Genomic DNA, 20,451 nt, shown 5'->3' with positions numbered 1-20,451 from the left:
CTAACTCAGTAGTAGCTTTTCCATTCCAGGACCCCAGCAAGCCCCCTCCCCGTGCCAGATGGAAGGACATTCCTGGAAGGTGGAAACCAAGCCTCTTTACTGCTGTCTCCTCTGGGGACCAGCGCAGTGCACTGCAGGAGCCCAGGCCATGATTATGGCTGAGTTTAATAAAGCGGGCTTTCCCCAACCACCTGATGAAAGTGAAAGAGGAGAGTCAAAGAGCTGGCTTAAAGCTCAACATTCAGAAAACTAAGACCATGGCATCTGGTCCCATCACTTCATGGGAAATAGATGGGGAAACGGTGGAAACAGTGGCTGACTTTGTTTTTTAGGGCTCCAAAATCACTGCAGATGGTGACTGCAGCCATGAAATTAAAAGATGCTTACTCCTTGGAAGAAAAGTTATGACCAACCTAGATAGCATATTCAAAAGCAGAGACATTATTTTGCCAACAAAGGTCCGTCTAGTCAAGGCTATGGTTTTTCCAGTGGTCATGTATGGATATGAAAGTTGGACTGTGAAGAAAGATGAGCTCCGAAGAATTGATGCTTTTGAACTGTGGTGCTGGAGAAGACTCTTGAGAGTCCCTTGGACTGCAAGGAGATCCAACCAGTCCATCCTAAAGGAGATCAGTCCTGACTATTCATTGGAAGGACTGATGCTGAAGCTGAAACTCCAATACTTTGGCCACCTGATGTGAAGAGCTGACTCATTGGAAAATACCCTGATGCTGGGAAAGACTGAAGGCAGGAGAAGGGGATGACAGAGGATGAGATGGTTGGATGGCATCACCGACTCGATGGACATGAGTTTGAGCAAACTCTAGGAGTTGGTGAGGACAGGGAGGCCTGGCGTGCTGCAGTCCCCCCAAAGAGTTGGACACAACTGAGCGACTGACCTGAACTGAACTTCCCCAACCACAAGAGCTGAGGCGGCCCTTGGGGACGCAGTCCAGTATGGAAGGCGGGGCTATGCTGAGTGAACCTGAGCCTGGACGCTGGGCATCACTTGACCATTTGCCACCACAGTCAGCACCCCTCCTGTCTCCCAGGACCCCTCTGAGTTACAGAGGTTCCTCACTTGCTTCCAGCCACACAGCCGGGGAGCAAAACCCCAGCCCGGTCCTGGGAGAAAAGTTCAGGACGCCGGGCCATACCTGGCCTGCTCGGCCTCGGCCTGCAGCCTACGAGCCCGAGCGACATCCTGCTTGGTCTGGGACAGCACCAGGTCCACGTTGGGGAGCCTGGCCGCAATGGCCTGGATCTCGTTCATCTTCCGCAGGACTGTGGCCGAGTCAGTGGGCAGCCACAGGGTCAGCACGGCCTCACTGACCTCCTGGATGGTGGCCATGTCGGTGTCGGGGTCTGGAAGACAAGCCGCCCATTGGGTTGGGGGAGCCCAGCCACGTTCCTCCAAGGTCAGAGGCCTCCCCCAGACCCAGCGGCACCCGTGGCATCTCCATCTAGCCTGCCCCCAGAGCTGCTGCCCTCCCCTCCCAGGCACCCTGCTCTGAGGATTTCCGGGCGCCCTGCCACAGGAGGAGGGGTGTTGGCACAGCTGTGGCAACTATGTGGCACCGCAGGAAGTTGCAGGCTGGGAGGAGGAGGCGGTGCCAGGCAGCTGGCCCCAAACAATGCCTGGAGCGGGGACACCAGCCAGGAACTGGAACTGCTTCTTTGGCAATAAGACCCCTGTCACGTGCCCCCTCCACCTCGGGCCAGAGGGCTCATTTGTCCAAAGGTGGGTCAAGATCATCGGGGCTTTGCTCACATGTCACCTTCTGAGGGAGGCGGGCCCCGGCCATCTGATCGAGGGTGGCAGTCTGCACCCTCTGCCAACGTTCCCTCTCCTCACTCTCAGCTTCCTCATTCTCCCGAACGTTTATCACCACCCACATGCCAAACAATTTACTCATTTGTTGGATCTTCCATCTGACTCCTCACTAGAACGTGAGCAACGTGAGGACAGGGACTGCCATTCAGCCATGGCTATAGCCCAGCCCCGCGCACGGTGCCTGGCACCCGGAGGCACTCTGTATACAGCAAATGAGTGGCTGAAGGGGCTCCAGACCAGGCCTCCCCTTTTCTACTCAAGCCACCGAGGCCAAGTTAGCTAGCTTCTCTGAGCTCAGTCTTCTGATCTGTGAAAGGAGCTGATAGGAAACAATTATCAGGAATTTCACAAACCACCTCCGGGTCAGAGAGTAAGATCAGACGTACAGAGGTGGCATCGCCTTCCCCATGGTCACTCTACAGATTCCACTGGTACCACTGTGGGAAGGAAGGGGGCATCGCCTACCCAGATGGTTTGCCCTCTGACTGGAACTTTTCTGGGGGCCCCAGGTAAGAATAGCCTTATTCTGCAATCAATCAAAAGCTTCCTCACCAGGTGGCTACACAGGTCCCAGACCAAGTCCCCTGCCTGTGCCAGGTGGAAGGACATTCCTGGAAGGTGGAAACCATGCCTCTTTGCTACTGGGTTCTTACGGGGTCAGAGCAGCACACCACAGGAGCCCAGGCCATGACTGCAGCTGAGTTTAATCAAGTGAGATTTTCCCCAACCACCTGCTTTCACAAGGACCTCCCAGTAGAGACCATCAACTGCTCGCCTAACCCAGAGTCCTACTCTCAAAACATGGCTTAGACACGCCTTCCCAGAAAGCCGTCCACGGCGAGCACACCCCCACCTAGCGCCTGCCCTTCCTCCGTTCTGCTTCACTTCAGCTGTGCCCAAGGGTTTGGTCTGAGTCACACAGTTTCATGGGCTTCTGAGTCTCAGGGTGGGCTCAGCAAACTTTCACTGCTCTGAGCAGCAGGACATGGGGCGCAGAGGCTGCAAACCAGATTGGACTTGGTTTCTGACTTCATGGAGCTTGGAATCTAGCGGGACAAGGGAGCACAACCCTGGGTGATGGGGCCAAGCACGGGGTGTGAGGGCGGCACCTGTGAGGGGGGCATCTAACCACTTAGGCGCCCTTGGAGGGGCGGCTAACCCGCTCTGACGGGTCTAGAGAGGGTTCCTGGAGACTGAGATACCTAGAGGACGCTTAGAGGGTGACTAGGAATTAGCAGGTGCAAGTCAGGGCAGGGGAGAGAGAGCAAGGAGAAGATGAACATGAGCAAGCACAAGGAAGCGAGTGTGTGTGTGTGTGTGTGTGTGTGTGTGTGGCGAGGAGGGGGGCCTCCATCTCAGAGTGCAATGATCTAAAGTGTGGACCCTGGAGTTAGGCGAGCCCTACCCACACCCGCTCCAAGCTGGGTGCCCGTGGGCAGGCTTCTTAACCTCCCTGTGTCTGGCGCCCTCATCTACAAAGTGGCAGGCATGCAGGATTAAATCAGGGAATATGTGAAGCACTTCAAAACAAGGCCTGGCACTTAGTAAGAACTCCATACACCTGGTTTATTATTTTTGTGACTTCTGTTGAAGACCTGGGAAAGACGGGGTCCCCGCCCTCCTCCTCTGGCCTCATGCTCTCCCGCCCTCGCTGGGTGACCCTGCATGCCCACAGCAGCTGCTACGCGTGCTGCCTGCAGTAGGACCCTGGACACGAGAACCCATGGCCTTGGAGGCAGTGAGAACCGCCCCGGCTCCTTCCTGTCCTGGCTAAGGCCCCTCTCCTCCTCTCCGCCCCACCTCCTGTCCCAGGACTCAATCTGAGTTGAGGGGGCAGCAGGCACCCCACAGCCTGGCAGCTCTCTGCCCATTCACAGGAGCCAGGGCAGCACCCCAAGGAGAGGCTCCCGACCCCCTCTCACCTCCGGCTGGGGTCGATGCAGGAGGGGGGTCAGCCTTACTCGGCTTCACTCGGGGGCAAGGCCTCCTTATCAAGGAGGCTGGAGCCCCAGACTCTGGCCTGCCCTTTCGTCTGCTGTCAGGCCCCGTTGACACGTCCCCATTCTGAGGATCTCCAGGGGGTGCTGACTGCAGCCTGGCCTGGGGCCACTCAGGGCACCTCAGGCGGATCCTTCCTGCTTCTCTCCAACCTGCCACGTGCACTCAGGAGGGAGCTCCGGGCTCCTGGAGCCAAGGCACCCCAATAGTAGCAGGAGGAAACACTGTCATTACACCAAACCCTCGGCTCCCAGCCAAGCAAGTACCCCGGCAGGAACCAGAAATCTAATAATATCGGTTCATATTCCTGAGGCACCTTTCATTTTTCAAAACACATTTTACATCAGTTGCTTGATGCCCAGAATAAACTTGTAAAATACTCTCATCTCGGTTGGCAGAAGTGAACATAGAGGCAAAAAGGAAAGCAACTTGCCCAAAGTTCCACAAATTTCCTGAGTCCTGTCCTGGGATCTCTGCCGCTCCCCAGGGTAGCTCGGGAGTGCCCCAGGTTCCTTTACTCACGCAACCAACATTGGGTGCTTTTTCAGGGACACAGTGAATAAGACACACAGAGCCATCCCTGGCCTCTTGGAGTTGAGAGTCTGGCGTGGAGACAATCAACACACTCGTTGACAGAAGAATTCAACAACCACAGGCTCAGAGCGGCGAAGGGCCGACTCCAGAGGGGGCTGGGGGAGGGGGATGACTGGAGGGGATGATCAGGAAAGTCCCCTCGAGGGAGATCTGTACACTCAGACCTGGAGGGCAAGAATCAGTCGCCTTGGAGACAGCATCCCAGGCAGAGAAAGAGAGAGAGCACCCTTGAGGTTAGCGAGAGCTGACCTGTTCAAGGACAGTTTGTGAGTCAAACAGACAGGCTCCAGGCCACACCCAGGAGGTGACAGAGGCCGTGGAGTGACGGACATTAGGAGTGCGTGGAATGCTACCCCACCTGCATGTTTCAAAGATGTTTCGGGCTGTTGGGTGGAGAACAGGCCAGAAGGAGGTGGGAGAGGAAGCAGCCGCCCAGGTGAAAATAGGGACTGGTCCAGGGAGAGGAGGCGCTGATGGAGGAATGGGAAGTGGGGGGTGGGGGGTCGGGAGACAGCGAACTGGGCCCTGGGGGCCAGCAGGCAGTTTAATCAAGTGAGATTTTCCCCAACCACCTGCTTTCACAAGGACCTCCCAGTAGAGGCCATCAACTGCTCGCCTAACCCAGAGTCCTACTCTCAAAACATGGCTTAGACACGCCTTCCCAGAAAGCCGCCCAGGGGATGGTGAGGACCGGCTCACCTGAGAGGAAGTCCCGCACCTGCCGGATGAGGAGCCGCGTGCGTCTGACGTCCTCTTCCATCTGGGAGCGGCTGGCGCTCACCTGCGTCTCCAGGCGCTGAGTGTCCGACTGGACCTGAGAGGCAGCCTCCTCCACTGCCCTGATCTGCAGACGCATGCTGGGGGTCAGCGGGGTTTGAAGCCCCCGGGGAGCCTCTCGGCGGCCCCCATGGAGGGGGTGGGGGTCTGCAGGCATCGGCTACCCAGGATCCGCCTGGGAGATGTGCAACTAGCTCGGTTTGGCCTCACAAGAAGTGATGGTGAAGCACTAGCCTCCATCTCTCACTTGCTGTGATGCGTGCCGCCTGCTAAGTCGCTCAGGTCGTGTCCGAGTCTTTCGTGACCCCATGAACAGTAGCCCACCAGGCTCCTCTGTCCATGGGGATTCTCCATGCCAGAGTACTGGAGTAGACTGCCATGCCCTCCTCCAGGGGATCTTCCCGACCCAGAGACTGAACCTGAGTACCTTATGTCTCCTGCCCCGGCAGGCGGGTTCTTTACCACTAGAGTCGCCTGAGATGCCCCGCTGGCTGTGGGGCCATGTGGGCAAGTCAGCTGACACCTCTGGGATCGTGTCTCCTGGAAGCTCTGACTCGCCCGGGGGCTCTGTCCCCTCTGCCTCCCCCTACTACGGGCGCCCACCGCCACTCGCCACACCTACCATCTGCTTGGTCTGCTGGAGCTGGGCGCCGAATGCCCGCAGCTGCTCGGCCACCTGCCCCGCCATCCGCAAGGCCCCGCCTGCCCTGGGGAGGGCTCCTCTGCAGCGGGAGCCACAGGCCGTGCCGTTGTCTCGGGGACAGAGCTCCCCGGGGCAGGCTCCCGGGGTGCAAGGCATCTCCCTGGAGCCCCCACAGAGCTGCAGAGAGATGGAGGTGTCAAAGGGGGTCCCCGAGGCTTTGCAACAACCACTCCCATCCCACACCTGGGAAGCCAACAGCCAACAGACATATCTGTGGCAACCGGGCCCCCAGAAACTGGTTGGCTTGGTTGCTGCTGAGCAGCCCAGGCAGGGGCTGAGGGTCAAGATGAGTGGGGTGGCAGTGGGGTCTATATGGCCCCCGTGGGAATGGCGGGGCAGCCGTTGGTGTGGGGCCGGAGGGGCCGGAGGGGGAAAGTCGGGTTCTGCCAGGCATCACCTGGTTGATAGCAGGCGTCAGATCAGGCACGGAGGCCATCTCCAGCCTCAGGGCTGCGAGCTGGGGACCACCGGCTCCTGATCCTCCTGCCACTTGCTGCTCCAGCCTCTCCGCCTCTCTCCGGCTATCCCTGAGTGGCAGTAACCGGCGGGAGCTGTCCAAGACCTGCTGAGCGGCCTGGGATGACCGTTGGTGGGCTGCAGTCAGTACGCGGAAGGCTCCTGGTGCAGAAGGGGAAAGAAGAGAGGTTCACTGAGCCAGCCCTGGACCCCTCAGGCCTGGAGGCGGAGGACCAGTGGGAGGGGAGCCGAAGTCTGGCCTGGTGTGGGGTCTCCACACTTCCCCCTCACCCCGCTCACCTGAAGGGTCGGCACTGCTCATCTTTTCAAACTGCTCCCTCTTGCTCTGATACGTGACGAGGAGGTGATTGAAGCTCCTGTCCAGACTCCCCAGGTCTCCCGGGAGGTTCAAGGTCTCCTCCTCCAGGGGCAAATCAAGCTTCAGGGCCTGAAGCGTCCGCCTAAAGTAGGGGGAGAAGTTTCCACTAAAATACAGGAGAGGGGCTGCCTCCCCAGACCCAGCCATCCCCCCAGAGAAAAAGCTACCAAGTCAGGAGAAACGGAGGCCATCAGGGAAAGCTGCAGACGGGAGAGGATTCTGCTGGGCTAAAGCCGGAATCGTCTCCCTCCATCCCTATGCAAGCAGATCCAGAAAAACCTCTCCCTCCTGGACAGGTGTGAGCCTAAGGCTCCTAGCTCTCCTCTGCGTCCCCACACCAGCTTCCACAAGAAGCTTCCTTGACCCTCTCCTCCTGGGGTCCCTACAGGCTGCCGTCAGTCATGCCTAGACCCTGGGCACCCAGGTCTCTCCTCTCCCCACCAGGGCTCCCAGAGCTGCTGACCCGCCTGTCCATTTCCGCCCAAAGCGGGGTCACCTGCCCTGACCCATGGTCACTGAGTATGCAGAGACTCCTCCCTCCCCGGCCCTCTGCAGCTCCACCCAACCAGTCCCTGCCACTAGCCTCCCCTTCTCCGCGGCCAACCTCTGCTCCACGTGCACCATCCTTCAGGAGGCCCCTCCAGGCTGGCACGCCCAGCCCATCAGATACCCACAGGCTCCCTGCTCGGCTCTGAGACCGAGGCCAACTGCACACCAGGGTGGCTCGGCCCCACCACGGTCAGCGAGTTGGCAAGGGCTCAGGGAAGGCAAAACTCATTATGAAAACTTTGGAACCAAACCTCACTGAGAAGAGGCCTCTGCTGGTAGGAGGGGGCTGTGGGTGGGACCGCTCCCGTTCCAAAGGCAAACACAAGTTATTTTCGGAGCCCTGCCTTTCACATGCCCTCCACCAGGGTGACTCATCCAGAGCTGACACCCGCAGGCAGTGCTGGGCACTTGGGCTGGTGCCTGTGCTCCTGGTCCCCCACTCTGCCCCTCTGTGGACAGCTGGTTCTGTCACGTCACCAAGCTGTGCCCGTTTCCTCACTGGCAAGACTGACGTAGTAACACCCATCCCACCAACCTCCCAGGACTGCAGCGACGGTGAAAAAGAGAGGTTTGAAAGGTTTGAAAAGGTTTCAAAGGTTTCAAAAGGTTTGAAAGTGAAATGTGGAAGTTGCTCGGTCTTATCCGACTCTTTGCAACCCCATGGACTAGCCCTGCAGGCTCCTCTGTCCATGCGATTCTCCAGGCAAGAATACCGGAGGGGGTTGCTATTCTCTTCTCCAGGGGATCTTCCCAACCCAGGGATCGAACCTGGATCTCCTGCACTGCAGGAAAGTTCTTAACCTTCTGAGTCACCAGGGAAGCGCTAGGAAAAGGCTTTGTAGATGGTAAAGGGTTGTAAGCAATATGGGCCGCTCTGTGGACCCCCACGGCTCAGTGGGGAGAGGGAATGACCTGATGGAGAAGATGGCGTTGGCCACCTGGGCCACCTCCTGCTCCGTGACCAAGGCGTCGCCGAGAGTGGCTTGGATCTGCTCCATCTTGCTCTTGGCGTCCTGCATCCGCGAGGCCAGGCCGTGGTCCTCCGGGCCCGGCCGGGGCCACAGGCCAGCGGAGGCGTTGCGGAGGCCGGCCAGGCGAAGGGCCCGCTCCCGGAGGCCGCCGTCGTAGGTCTGGAAGCAGGGATGGCAGGCCACACACACCGGGGCGCGGTCGCAGTAGCCCCGCTGGCACTGGTCACAGCGCGGCCCCGTCAGGCCGGGGCGGCAGAGGCAGCGGCCCGAGGCTTTGTCGCAGCCCGGCCCCTCGGTGCCCCGAAAGTCGCAGTCACAGGCTGGGGCGGGAGAAAAGATGGTCAGGGGCTGGGGGCCAGGGGCCAGGGAGGGCGAGAGTCTGCCGGGGAGCGCCCTGGAGAGGACGTCTGGCCTCGGGGTCTTAGGACTCAGAGAGAGGCTGTCAAGGCCCGAGCAGAACCATGGCGAGGGCGGCGGGGCTCACTCAGCAGCCCCTTCGTGCAGGCGCGGCCCGAGCTCCGCTCCCCGAGCGCACGCGCGAGCCTCTGACCCGCCCGCCGTCAAGGGCGCAAGCACCCGAGGCAGGGTGCCCCTTCCCAGGCTAGGAGGCCGATGCCCGGAGAGGGGGAGCAACCCCGCCCGGGGCGACAGGGCTGGGAACAGACTGGGGTCTGCCAAACTGACCCCCGCGGGGCTCACTTTCTGCATCCGCGAAGAGGGAGGAGGGGGCTTCTCCACAGCTGGGAGATGCTTTCTCAGGGAAGAGAGGCGCAAAGCAGCCCTCCTGTCACCGGGACACGGGCACAGGGGGACAGGGGGACAGGGCGACAGGGAGACACGAGGACGGGGGGAGCAGGGGGACATGCGGACACAGGGACGAGGGGACACGGGGACATGGGGATGGGCTAGCAGGGGACAAGTACTCTAGCGGGCTGCCAGGGCCCAGCCCCCGTGGACCAGACACCACAGACCCGCACGCCCCCCAGCACAAGCCCACCCGAGCCCGCACCCCCTGCGGCGTCTGCACACCCCCGCCGCCAGCCCCCGCCTCTCAGAACGCACCTCTGCACCCCGCGGCTGCCTCTCCATAGGTCCCGTCGGGACACTGGCGGATGGCTGCGGCACTGCAGGTCAGGCCCCCGAACCCTTCCCGACAGGCGCACTGCCCTGTGAACTGCCGGGGAGAGCCGGGTCAGCCAGCGGGACTCCCCGGCGCACCCCAGCCGCAGAGGCTCCCGCCAGCACGCAAGCTCCGCGGTCGGACCCAGGACCGCCCCGCCTTAGGCGCTCGTCTCCGGGCCTGCCAAGGCCGAGAGCCACAGGGAGGGACGTTGCGGGGGCGTGGGGGCCAGCCCGCGGTGTACCTGGTTGCACTGGGGGCCGAGGGAGTTGCGCGGGTCGCAGGCACAGGGCTCGCAGCCCCGGCCGCTGGCCAGCTTCCAGTGGTGGGGGGCACACTGGTCACACTTGGGGCCCACCACGTGGGGCAGACACACGCAGCGCCCCGTCTCCTCGTCACACGGCACGTCCCGCCGGGAGCCCAGGACACTACAGTCACAGCCTGCACAGGAGGGGGGCTGCTGAGCTGAGGGGAGGGCACCCAAGTCTGGTCCCCACCCCTCCCCCAGAGGACACGCATCAGGGAGACGAACCTGGCGGGGCGCTCCCCCGCAGAAAACCTAGAAAACCAGGCCGCCACGCTTTCCCGCCAGTCCCAGCACCTGGCCGCCTCCCCGGGCGGGCTCTGTCCCCGTTCTGAGCCAGGCCTGCACCCGGCTCATGCGCAGGGCCGCCTGCCCTGCCCCAAGGCAGGCTGGGACCCTCTACTCACGGTGGCAGCCCTGCGGGTTGGAGAAGGTGAGCCCCGTGAACCCCGGCTTGCACAGGTCACAGCGCTCCCCCTGCACGTGCTCCTTGCACACACACTGGCCAGTCACTGGGTCACAGGGCGCTCCTGGCACCGCCCCATCCGGGTCACACTCGCAGGCTGCAAGACAAAGGCGGTGCGGGGGGGGGGGGGGGGGGGGGGCCAGAGAGGAAAAGCAGAGCATGGGGAGCACATTCTGGTTCAGAGTCTTATTCCCCTCCCCCCACTTCCTGGCTTACGACCTGACCACCTTAGTCAAGTTATTTAAGCTGCCCTGTGCCTCAGTTTGCTCATCTATAAAATGGGGATACTTATGTAACACTCATAGGGCCTCTTATGAGGAATAAAGCAGGGGCAACAGGGCTCGGCTTGGCACGTGTTGCTGTGCCTTGATGTGCTTAGTCGCTCAGTCGCGTCTGACTCTTTGGGACCCCGTGGACTGTAGCCCGTGAGCTTCCTCTGTCCTTGGGATTCTCCAGACAAGAATTCTATCCCTTCTCCAGGGGATCTTCCCAACCTAGGAATCAAACGGGGTCTCCAGCATTGCAGGCAGATTCTTTGGAATTCATTGCAATGTGGATTCTCCTGCATTGCTAGCTGAGCTACCAGGGAAGTCCTTGGCACATGTTATGTAGTACGAAAGTTTCAGTTGGCATGATATACTGAACAAACCACTCTGTGGCCAGCACTGAGCTGGGCACTCTTGCATGTTGCCTTATGCAATCCTATCATAACCCTGAGAATTGACCATGCTTATCCCTGTTGTACAGATGAAGAAACTGAAGCTCAGAGATGTTCTAATAACATACTCAGGTCATACAGCAAGTAGTACTGGAAACAGAAGTCAAACTCAAGCTTTCTCATTCTTTCCATAAGCAGATAATATCAACAGCAAGTGAACCAACTTTCTTTCACCCTAACACCTGGGCGCCTTTCATAGCTTTCAAAATAGAGACTCTTACTTCTTCTGGAAAGTTTTGCATGATTAATCCACCTGAATCAGAGTGCTTTCGATTCAAATTGTACAAACTCACTGGCCCTCGCTGCATGCGTGCTAAGTCGCTTCAGTAGTGTCTGACTCTCTGAAACTCCACAAACTATAGCTTGCCAGGCCCCTCTGTCCATGAGATTCTCCAGGCAAGAATAACTAGAGTGGGTAGCCATGCCCTCCTCCAGGGGATCTTCCTGACCTAGGGATTGAACATGCATCTCTTGGGGCCCCTGCATTGCAGGTGGGTTCTTTACCACTGAGCCACCCAGGAAGCCCCATTGACCATTATGGATGTGTTTAGTCACTCCTGGGGGACTTATATTTCTTCAGTAAACATTTCTGGAGCATCAGTTATTTATCTGTCCTTGTGCTAGGGCCCAAGGATACAAGAATAATCCCTGCCATAGAGGAGTTCTTAATGCTGGCAGAAACAGAAAAATAAGCAAACCACATTACCACCTGGTAAAGGCAGGTAAACGGGCCAAGTGCTCCCTCATTTCCTCCCTCATTTACCAATCTGTGTGTTTCCTGACAGCGGGAACTGTATCTGATATTGACTTTTTTCTTTCCTATGCTCAAAAAGGGCTTCCCTGGTGGTTCAGATGACAAAGAATCCACCTGCAATGCAGGAGACCTGGGTTCAATCCCTGGGTTGGGAAGATTCCCCTGGAGCAGGGCCTGGCAACCCACTCCAGTATTCTTGCCTGGAGAATCCCAGGGACAGAGGAGCCTGGCGGGCTGCAGCCCATGGGGTCGCAGAGTCGGACACGACTGAAGGGACTAAGCAGCCGCATACTCACAATAAGTTCTACATAATGACCAGCTGACCAATTGACTGACACCCAGAGAGGCTGGGTGACTTGCTTAGGAAGGCACGGCCAAGTCAAAAACAATTGCCCCCAAGTCTTTATGCTTCCTGAGGGCATGTGAGTCCCCAGGGACGTGTGCTCTGTTGAGCCCAGAGCAGATTAATAGACAGATGAGGCCGGGGGTCCCCTACTCACGGATACAGGTCTCCTGAATGGGAGCCCCAGGACGCCGGTTCCGGAAATAGTGCAGTTGACACCGTTCACAGTTCCTGCCCTCAGTGTGGTCCCGGCAGTTGTCACACACACCTCCATGTGCCCCCTGGCTGGCAGCAAACACGGCTGGGTCAAAGTGACATGTCTCTGAGTGTCCGTTGCAGTCACACCCTGAAAAAGGAGATTCCTGGGGTTGAACACTAGACGGCATCGTTGGCATCTACAAAGCACGCGCCACGCTAACTCACTGGCATCCCCACTGACTCTGTAAGATGCCCAGGTCTGAAAAATGGGGAAACTGAGGCCCAAGGAGGCTTGTCTAATTTATGTCAGTTCATACAGCTAGTAAGAAAGGAAAACGGAGAACGGGGGCCTCCCGACTCCCAGTGTGTAGACTCATCCCAGGATGATATCCGTGTGGGGCCAAAGAGAGAGCCGTTCAAATGTCCCATGCCAACCCTCCCCCACTGCCACCATGGGTCTCCTGCTGGGTCACTGTCCTCTAGGCTGGGACACTGGCTGTCCTCATTTATGGAAGGAAGGGCCCTGCCCCCAGGGAGCCATCTGAAAGAGAAAGAATGACAACAGGGAGACCAAGTGTGTCCTACACAGGATAAAGCACTGGAGAGGCTGGAGGAAGGAGGACCTGGGTTAGCATGAACGGCATGTGGCATCAGAAGTATGAACCTGCCCGTGGTCCCTGTGAGGTCTGGGCGGTGGGAGGATGTGACTCACAGGTCCTCTCCTTCCCCAAAGAGCAAGGAGAGCTTTAGTTACAGGGGCAATTCAGTTTAGATTTAAATATTAATAATAAAGACGAGATTCTCCCCGTATCCCAGAGGAGGTCATCACGGCCCAGAGGGGCCAGCACCCCAGCCAGTGGTTGCAGGGGAGGTGGGGGATCCCAGGCTCATACTCTGGCACTCGTGGGGGTCCTGGTCTTCCGCGGGTCTCCAGGGCCGGTTGTTATAGAAGGGCGCGCAGCGCTCACAGTTGGGGCCGGCGGTGTTGTGTTGGCAGACGCAGACCTCGTGCACCTGGGGGCGGGGCCATCACTTACCAGAAGGAACCATCACAGGAGCGTCCCAGGGACAGACTTGCCCTCTCCGCTCTGACCCTCCCGCTCGGCTTAGACCCCAGGGCCCAGCTCGGACCCCAGCTCCTCCAGGCTGCGCTGAGCTCCTCTGACGCTCCCAGCGGCCGGCTTGTGTGGTGCACGTGTGCATGTGTGTACATACACGTGTGTTTGTATGCATTCACATCTACACTGCTCCTCCTGTTGGGTTTTTAAAAGCCCGGTCCTTGCATTTGGCCATCCCCATACCGCCCAATGCAAAACAGCGCCTGGAAGGTTGCTCACACAGCCTTGTTGGTAAACTGCAATTCTTGTGGGCCCTCTGGAGATTTATATTCCAACAAGCTATGACTGCAGTTGTTTGGCTAATGAGACTGTGATGATGAATTGTTACTAGACTCATTAAGGTACAGAAATAGAATAGCAATTGTTTGCTAATTGTCTTCCAGTTTAAGCTCACCACCCGCCGGCTGGCATCAGGACCTGCGCTGTGTTTGCTCCATGCCCGCCCTCCGCTCGCTCCTCACAGCGCAGCTGAGCTGAACTGGCTGCTCCCGGTATAAGCCCCACTTCTCCCCACCTTGCAGCTTGTACTGCTGCTTTGCTTCCTTCCTAGAAGCCCCTTCTTGCTCTCTTCACCAGCGAGATCCTGCCCAGCTGGAATGGCACATCCTTCATCAGGCCTGCCTGCTCCCTCTCACTCCATGGCTTTCAACTCTGGACACTCTTAAGCATTATTTGAGGAGCTTTGTATATATAAATGCCCAGGCCCAATTCCATCCAATCTCAGGGACAAGGCCCAGACATCAGTACTTTATAACCTGGTGTTTCCATGGTGTGGCCAGAGTTGAGAACCACTGGAGCTGGGCAGGCCCTCACCCTCCTCTACATCCTCATACGCCAGCGATCACACTCAGCCTGTGTTCTGGTCTTTTGTTTTTAGGCCCTAAGGGCTGACACATCCCTGACGCCGGTCTCTCTCTGGCCTCCTCTGCAGCCTGGGGGAAACACTGGCCCAGAAAGTGGAAAGGAAAAGGCTGCCCAATGCTCCTGTCCCCTTATTTTCCCTAGCAGGCCACCTGATAGGATTTGATAGGATTTGATTGTGTGCCTTTATCACTAGAACAAGTATCCTGCTCCCAATTGTTAATATCGTAGAAGCAGCAGGGACGTGAAACGACAGCTCCCTCTGCTTCTTGGTGCAAAAGGGTCTCCCTCCTCTGCTGATGGCTCCCAAGCCTGGCCTCCCAGCAAACGCCCCTGGGTCACTTATTAAGCTGGAGCTTCTCTTTCTATCCCTGACGCATCTGACTCAGCTGCTCTGGGGTGAACTTAGCATCTGTGTTAGCCTCTGTTTTCTCCTCCTGTCCCATATCTCACCTCTAAATGGGACTTCAAAGTCCCCCGAACCAGGGGCTCTCAATCCTGGCAAGATGTTAGAATCACCAGGAGCTTTAAATAATAATAATACAATTAGAGTGTCTGAGGTAGGGGTCCGAGTAATCTTTTTAGCTCCCCAGGAAATTATGATGTATGGCCAGGGCTAAGAATCAATGCCTTAAGTTCCCTGCGATTCCCATGTGTATACTTCTACTTACATGTATACTTATACTTACACCTATGTTACTGAATAAAAATCATCTCAAATAATAAAGCAGGTCCAAAGAAGTGCTACCAAATGGGACCTTGAAAACGATAAGCGTTTACACTCATCTTCGCCATCGCTAAAACAGTAAATACTCAAGTCTTCAATCTAGCGCCCCAGCCCTCTCCAGGGGTCCCGAGGATGCCCACAGTCTGCCCCGCCTGCTCCCCTCTCCCTTCCCGCCCTGGGCTGCCACCTGCACGGCGCTGGCGGGGCTGGCAGGAGTCCTGGAGCTGGGGGCGCAGCGGTCCGCATGCCCGTGACAGAGGCAGCTCCCTTGCAGACGCAACTGGGACACAGCGTAGTAGGCGCTGGGAGGGTGGTAGCCCCTCTGGGGCACAGGCGCCAGCTTGGTGAAGTTGACCCTCAAGTTGGTGATCTCCCCCAGCTCTGTGGGGAACAGCAAGGAGGGAGGGGGCAGGTATGGGGGAAAAAGGAAAAAAAAATTTAGACGCAGAGTCTCCTAGGGCAGGACGATAAGGAAAGGAACTCTGGTCTCACTACCCATCTTCCCCAAGCCTCCCACAACGAAAAGACCCCCCACAACCCTGCCTGGGGCCTTTTTAGTGGCTGGGCCAGCACCATACCCCTACGAGCTTAAGCAGGGCTGGAGTTCAATCCAACCCCACTGACAGAGGCAGCAAAGACTCGGAAATGTCCACGATCCAAGCTGCAAGCCTATTTTGTTCTCTACCCACAGTCCCACAGGCTAGAGGAGTAGCCACACTGACCTTGAATTTTTTGACTTTGTGTGGCTGGGATCCCAGAGGCTAAATCCATAAGGTTGAGCTGGACCTGCAGAGAGTGGGGGTAAGGGGAGACCCAGGAAGAGGTGAGCTGTGGCCAAGCCCAGAAGTCCTCTTTTCCATTTGATGCCCTGCCAAATGTCTTGAGGGTGTCCAGAGGGCTCCTTCCCAGGTGGCACGGTGGTAAACATATGCCTGCCAACGTGGAGCCACAAGAGATGTGGGTTTGATCCCTGGGTTAGGAAGATCCCCTGGAGGAGGAAATGGCACCCCAGTCCAGCATTCTTGCCTGGAGAATCCCATGGACAGAGGAGCTTGGAGAGGACCGAGGACCCCTACAGTCTGTGGGGTCGCAGCCAGATATGACTGAGCACACACTCACACGTACGGCTCCTAAAGCGGTCACTGTTGGGGAGCTCAGGAAAGACAGCAGAGCTCTGCCCGAAGGAGGGGGAGGGTTCTCGCGGATTCCCCAAAGCCTGAGTGACTACGTGAGTGACGGAAAGTGGGAAACCTCTCCTCATGCCTGTTTCTCAGGGTGCCCTCTCCTACCTTGGCCCCATTCGGGCGCCCGTTAGGCCTCTGGGGCAAAGTCTGGCACCGAGCGTCCTGCCAGCCCTGGGGTTGGCCCTGGCGGACCCAGGGGAAGGTGGAGCCGCAGTCGGAAGCCAGGTACTGGTACACCTGCCAAGTCTTGCCAAAGTCCGAGGAGCGCTCGATCAGCATGCCAGCAGGCACGGGCCCCTGCAGGAACACACGGGGAGGGGGAGGCCTGAGTGACCCCACCTGGGGGACACAGTCACAGAAAGATGCTCTTAAGTGCTGGCGGCCCCTGAGAACCACAGTGAGGAGGGAGAAGGAGGGCTGCATGGAGCAAGTAGGCTCAGGGGCACTGCGGTCCGATCCTCCTGGCAAACCACGGGCCCCAGCAGGTTTTCCCTGCTTCTGCAAAGTGAGAGAAAACAGATCTGACTTCCAGAAGGCACGATCCCTACTCAGCCCACCACCCAGGCAGTCAGGCCAGAACATTCTCCCACTGGGCTTCCTATAGCCAAACACTGATTCTGCCCTTTCCCCTTTTTCCTTCCTCATCCGTGGTCAGAGCTCAGGCCCCTGATCGCGCTGAGCCTGGATTCCTGCAACAGCCTGGAACTCAAGCCAAGCCTCCGCCCAGGCTTTCCAAGCCACACCCCCACACTTCACCTGCAGGGCTATCTGATCACATCGCTCCCTGCATGAGACCCTTCGATGGGTCTGCACTGGCCTACTTCTGCCCTCAGTGATTCCATCCATTTCTCACAGCTTTCCATGTTGTCTTTATGCTGACAGCTCCCAGCTTGGAAAACTTCTTTTGGTTCCAAAACCCAACCTCCACACAAACAGAACTTCCTTTCTAAAATGTAAAACGGGCTGTGACTCTTCTCTCCTCAAAACCTTCCCCAGTCTGTTTCTTTCCAAGCTTTATTGAGATATTATGGATGTGCAATATACGCCAGTTTAAGGTGTATCAAATGTGATGATTTGATAGTCATAGAAGTGAAGTTGCTCAGTCATGTCCGACTCTCTGCAACCCCATGAACTGTAGCCTACCAGGCTCTTCAGTCCATGGAATTTTCCAGGCAAGAATACTGGAGTGGGTTGCCATCGCCTTCTCTAGGGGATCTTCCCAACCCAGGGATCGAACCCTGGTCTTCCGCATTGTAGGCAGACGCTTTACCATCTGAGCCACCAGGGAAGCCCCATATTACAGAATGATTATTACAATAAGGTGAGTTAACACGTCTGTCCTCTTACATAATAATCTTCTCCTGTGTCATGATAACTCTTCAGGTCTACTCTCTTAACGACTTCCAGGGGTCTAGTACAGTGCTAATAATTATAACCGTTACCCCCTTGTCCGTTAGATCTTCAGAACGTACGCCTCTTATACTCAGACCTTTATATTCTGTGAGCAGCAACCCCCGCCCATTTCTTCCCCCCTCCAGCCCTGGCAGCCACCATTTTCGTCTCTATGTTGATGAGTTCAGGTTTTTAAGATTCCCTATATAGGGCTTCCCTGGTGCCTCAGATGGTAAAGCGTCCGTCTGCAATCAGGAGACCCAGGTTCATTCCCTGGGTTGGGAAGATCCCCTGGAGAAGGCAATGGCACCCCACTCCAGTACTCTTGCCTGGAAAATCCCATGGACAGAGGAGCCTGGTAGGCTACAGTCCATGGGGTCGCAAAGTGTCGGTCACAACTGAGTGACTTCACTTTCACTTCCTTTCATATATGTGAAGACATATGCTATTCATCTTTCTGCCTTAGCTCACTTAGCAGAATGCCCTCAAAATCCATGCATGTTGTCCCAAGATCTCCCTCTCTCTTCATGGCTGAATGTTCTAGTCTGTGTGTGTACACGTGTGTGAGGTGTGTGTGCACGTGTGTGCACATGTGTGTAGTGTGTACGTGTGTGTGTGCATGCGTGTACATGAGTGACCTTTTCTTTACCCATTCACCCACTGATAGACGCTTAGGTTGTTTGCATCTCCTGGTTAATACTGCAACGAACATGGGCATTACGGACATCTCTCTGAGACAGTGACTTCATTTTCTTCCAGTATACAACCGGAAGTGGGATTGCAGGATCATATGGTAGACGTTTTTTTCTAATAACTTTTTGAGGAACTCTCATACTGCTTTCCACATTGGCTGCACCAGTCTACATTCCCAAGAGGAAACAAGTGTTCCCTTTCCTCCACATCCTCACCAACACTTACCTCATCTGTTTTATTTTGGCCGTGCCACACACGTTGTGGGATGTTCCCCAACTACAGGGATTAAACCCAGGCCATGGCGGTGAAAGTCTGGAATCCTACCCGCTACGCTGCCCGGGGACCCCCTGATCTTGCTGATAGCCATTCTGACAGGTGTGAAGTGACAGCTGACTGTGGTTTCCACTAGCTTTTCCCTGATGGCTAACGACGCTGAGCATCTTTGCATGGACGCGTTGGCCCTCTGTACACCCTCCTTGGAGGATTATCTATCCAAGTCCTCCGCTCGCTCTCCTTGAATAAATCTGAACCCCTAACCATGCCACTGTGCACCTCCATCTCCTCACGCCCTCAGTCACAGCCCGTCTGCTCTCTCCTCAGAGCCTTTGTTCACGTGGCTTCCTTGGCCTGGGATACTCCTCTCCCCTGGTGGGTTCTTTCTTTCATTCTCAGCTAGATGTCACTTCCTCACAGAGATCTTTTTATACCCACCTAACCTGCGTTCTTCTGCCCACACTCTGGCCACCCACCACATCATTTCCTATTCTGGGATCTCATTTGCTGCCATCGTAAATGTCACCACAATTTCCCATTGCTTATTTGTTGGTTTCCTGTTTTATTTTTCTCCCCCCAGACCAGGGTTTCCCAGCCTTTCACTGTTAATATCTGGAGTTGGATAATGCCTTGCCATGGGGACTGTCCTCATCATTATAGGATGGTTAGCAGCAGCCCCTGACCTCCACTCACTAGATGTCAATATCATGCCCACAGCTGTACCAACCACAAATTGGTCTATAAACGGCCAAAAATAACCTGGTTGAGAACCACGACAGTAAACCACAGGCATCCTCTGTCTAGCTGGTTCACAGTTGCACCCCCAGCATCTAGCACAGAGTAGTCATTCAGTACATCTGTTGAATGAATACATGAATCTTTCATCCACTCTCCTTCTCCCCATTTACGTCTATAAACTCATCTCCCTTCAGTCTGTAGCCTTGCATATCCTTGCCTCTCGCCACCATATACACATTTGCCCTTCCAGACCCTGTGTGCATTCTTTTGCCCCCTCCCTCAATTACATACATTCTTGTCTCTTACTTCTTGGTCTTTGTACTTTGCTATTCTCTTTGCCTGGAATGAACTTAACCTTCACCTGGCTATTACCGGCCTAAGAAGTTTCATCTTCCTGTGGGTGCATTCTCTGACCATCCCCATCAAAGAGAGATCAAGCTGGGTGCCCCCTTGCTAATGTCCCTAGTACTTCTTCCCACCAACATCAGAGCACACGTCCCACTGTCTTGCTACTGGTTCTTTGTCTTCCCTATATATACCAAAAGCAATTTGAGGATTGTGATCTAGTTTTATTCAGCTGTTTAACAGCATATAATCTATGTTCAATATGTGTGTAGCAAGAATGGACAAATAAATGAATGGATGATGACAAAGCAATGAGACTACGAGTATCCATCCAAATGCATGTTGCCCTTCAGAGTTGTCACCATTAGAGACTGGGCATTTATTCAAATGGCTCTAGCATTTCTCAAAATACTGGAGACCTATTCTTGAGGCTTCCTTGGTGACACAGAAGGTAAAGAATCTGCCTGCAATGCAGGAGACCCCTGCACTGGGTCAGGCGTCTTCCGTGGGTCAGGAAGATCCCATGGGGAAGGGAATGCAACCCATCAAATATTCTTGCCTGGAGAATTCCACAGACAGAGGAACCTGGTGGGCTACAGTCTATGGCGTTGCAAAGAGTTGGACATGACTGAGCAACTAACACTTTCACTTTTATCATTCTTGAGGTGAGGTTCTTATAGCAACTTCCTCAGTCATATAGGATATTAGGTCCTATTGCTTTATATTCACAGCTCAGCATTACCTATCCTGATCATTTATTCTCATCAACCAAGCTTTATTATTAAATATTTGACTATTTCTGTAGAAAGAATAAAATCAAATCTCTGTAAAGGAAAACCAAAGACCCTGTCACTAATGAATGAAAATGTTCCCTCCAAAAGGTATATCTCCAAAGGCTAGACTCAAAGCAAAACCTGACAAGTAATGGCACTGAATGAGCCAATGGCTCTGAAAGC

General features: G+C 56.0%; 1 protein-coding gene across 10 annotated transcripts in view; it reads right to left on the bottom strand.

Annotated features, from left to right (window-relative positions):
* The window catches only part of LAMB3 (laminin subunit beta 3), a 191,557-nt gene that overhangs the window by 4,999 nt on the left and 166,107 nt on the right, over positions 1-20,451 (bottom strand). For all 10 annotated transcript variants that reach the window (XM_042229256.1, XM_042229257.1, XM_042229262.1 and 7 more), the window contains 14 exons: positions 16,160-16,351; positions 15,593-15,656; positions 15,058-15,251; positions 13,058-13,178; positions 12,124-12,312; positions 10,093-10,248; positions 9,626-9,822; positions 9,324-9,435; positions 8,203-8,581; positions 6,663-6,823; positions 6,304-6,524; positions 5,826-6,023; positions 5,126-5,270; positions 1,158-1,365 (listed from right to left, as the gene is read on the bottom strand). In XM_042229256.1, coding sequence (XP_042085190.1) covers positions 1,158-1,365; positions 5,126-5,270; positions 5,826-6,023; positions 6,304-6,524; positions 6,663-6,823; positions 8,203-8,581; positions 9,324-9,435; positions 9,626-9,822; positions 10,093-10,248; positions 12,124-12,312; positions 13,058-13,178; positions 15,058-15,251; positions 15,593-15,656; positions 16,160-16,351 — 2,537 coding nt within the window. The remainder of the gene's footprint in view (positions 1-1,157; positions 1,366-5,125; positions 5,271-5,825; positions 6,024-6,303; positions 6,525-6,662; positions 6,824-8,202; positions 8,582-9,323; positions 9,436-9,625; positions 9,823-10,092; positions 10,249-12,123; positions 12,313-13,057; positions 13,179-15,057; positions 15,252-15,592; positions 15,657-16,159; positions 16,352-20,451) is intronic.

Source organism: Ovis aries, chromosome 12 (assembly GCF_016772045.2).
Source record: "Ovis aries strain OAR_USU_Benz2616 breed Rambouillet chromosome 12, ARS-UI_Ramb_v3.0, whole genome shotgun sequence".
In the NCBI taxonomy this organism is placed as follows: domain Eukaryota; kingdom Metazoa; phylum Chordata; class Mammalia; order Artiodactyla; family Bovidae; genus Ovis; species Ovis aries.
This window is presented reverse-complemented; position numbering and strand designations above follow the sequence as displayed.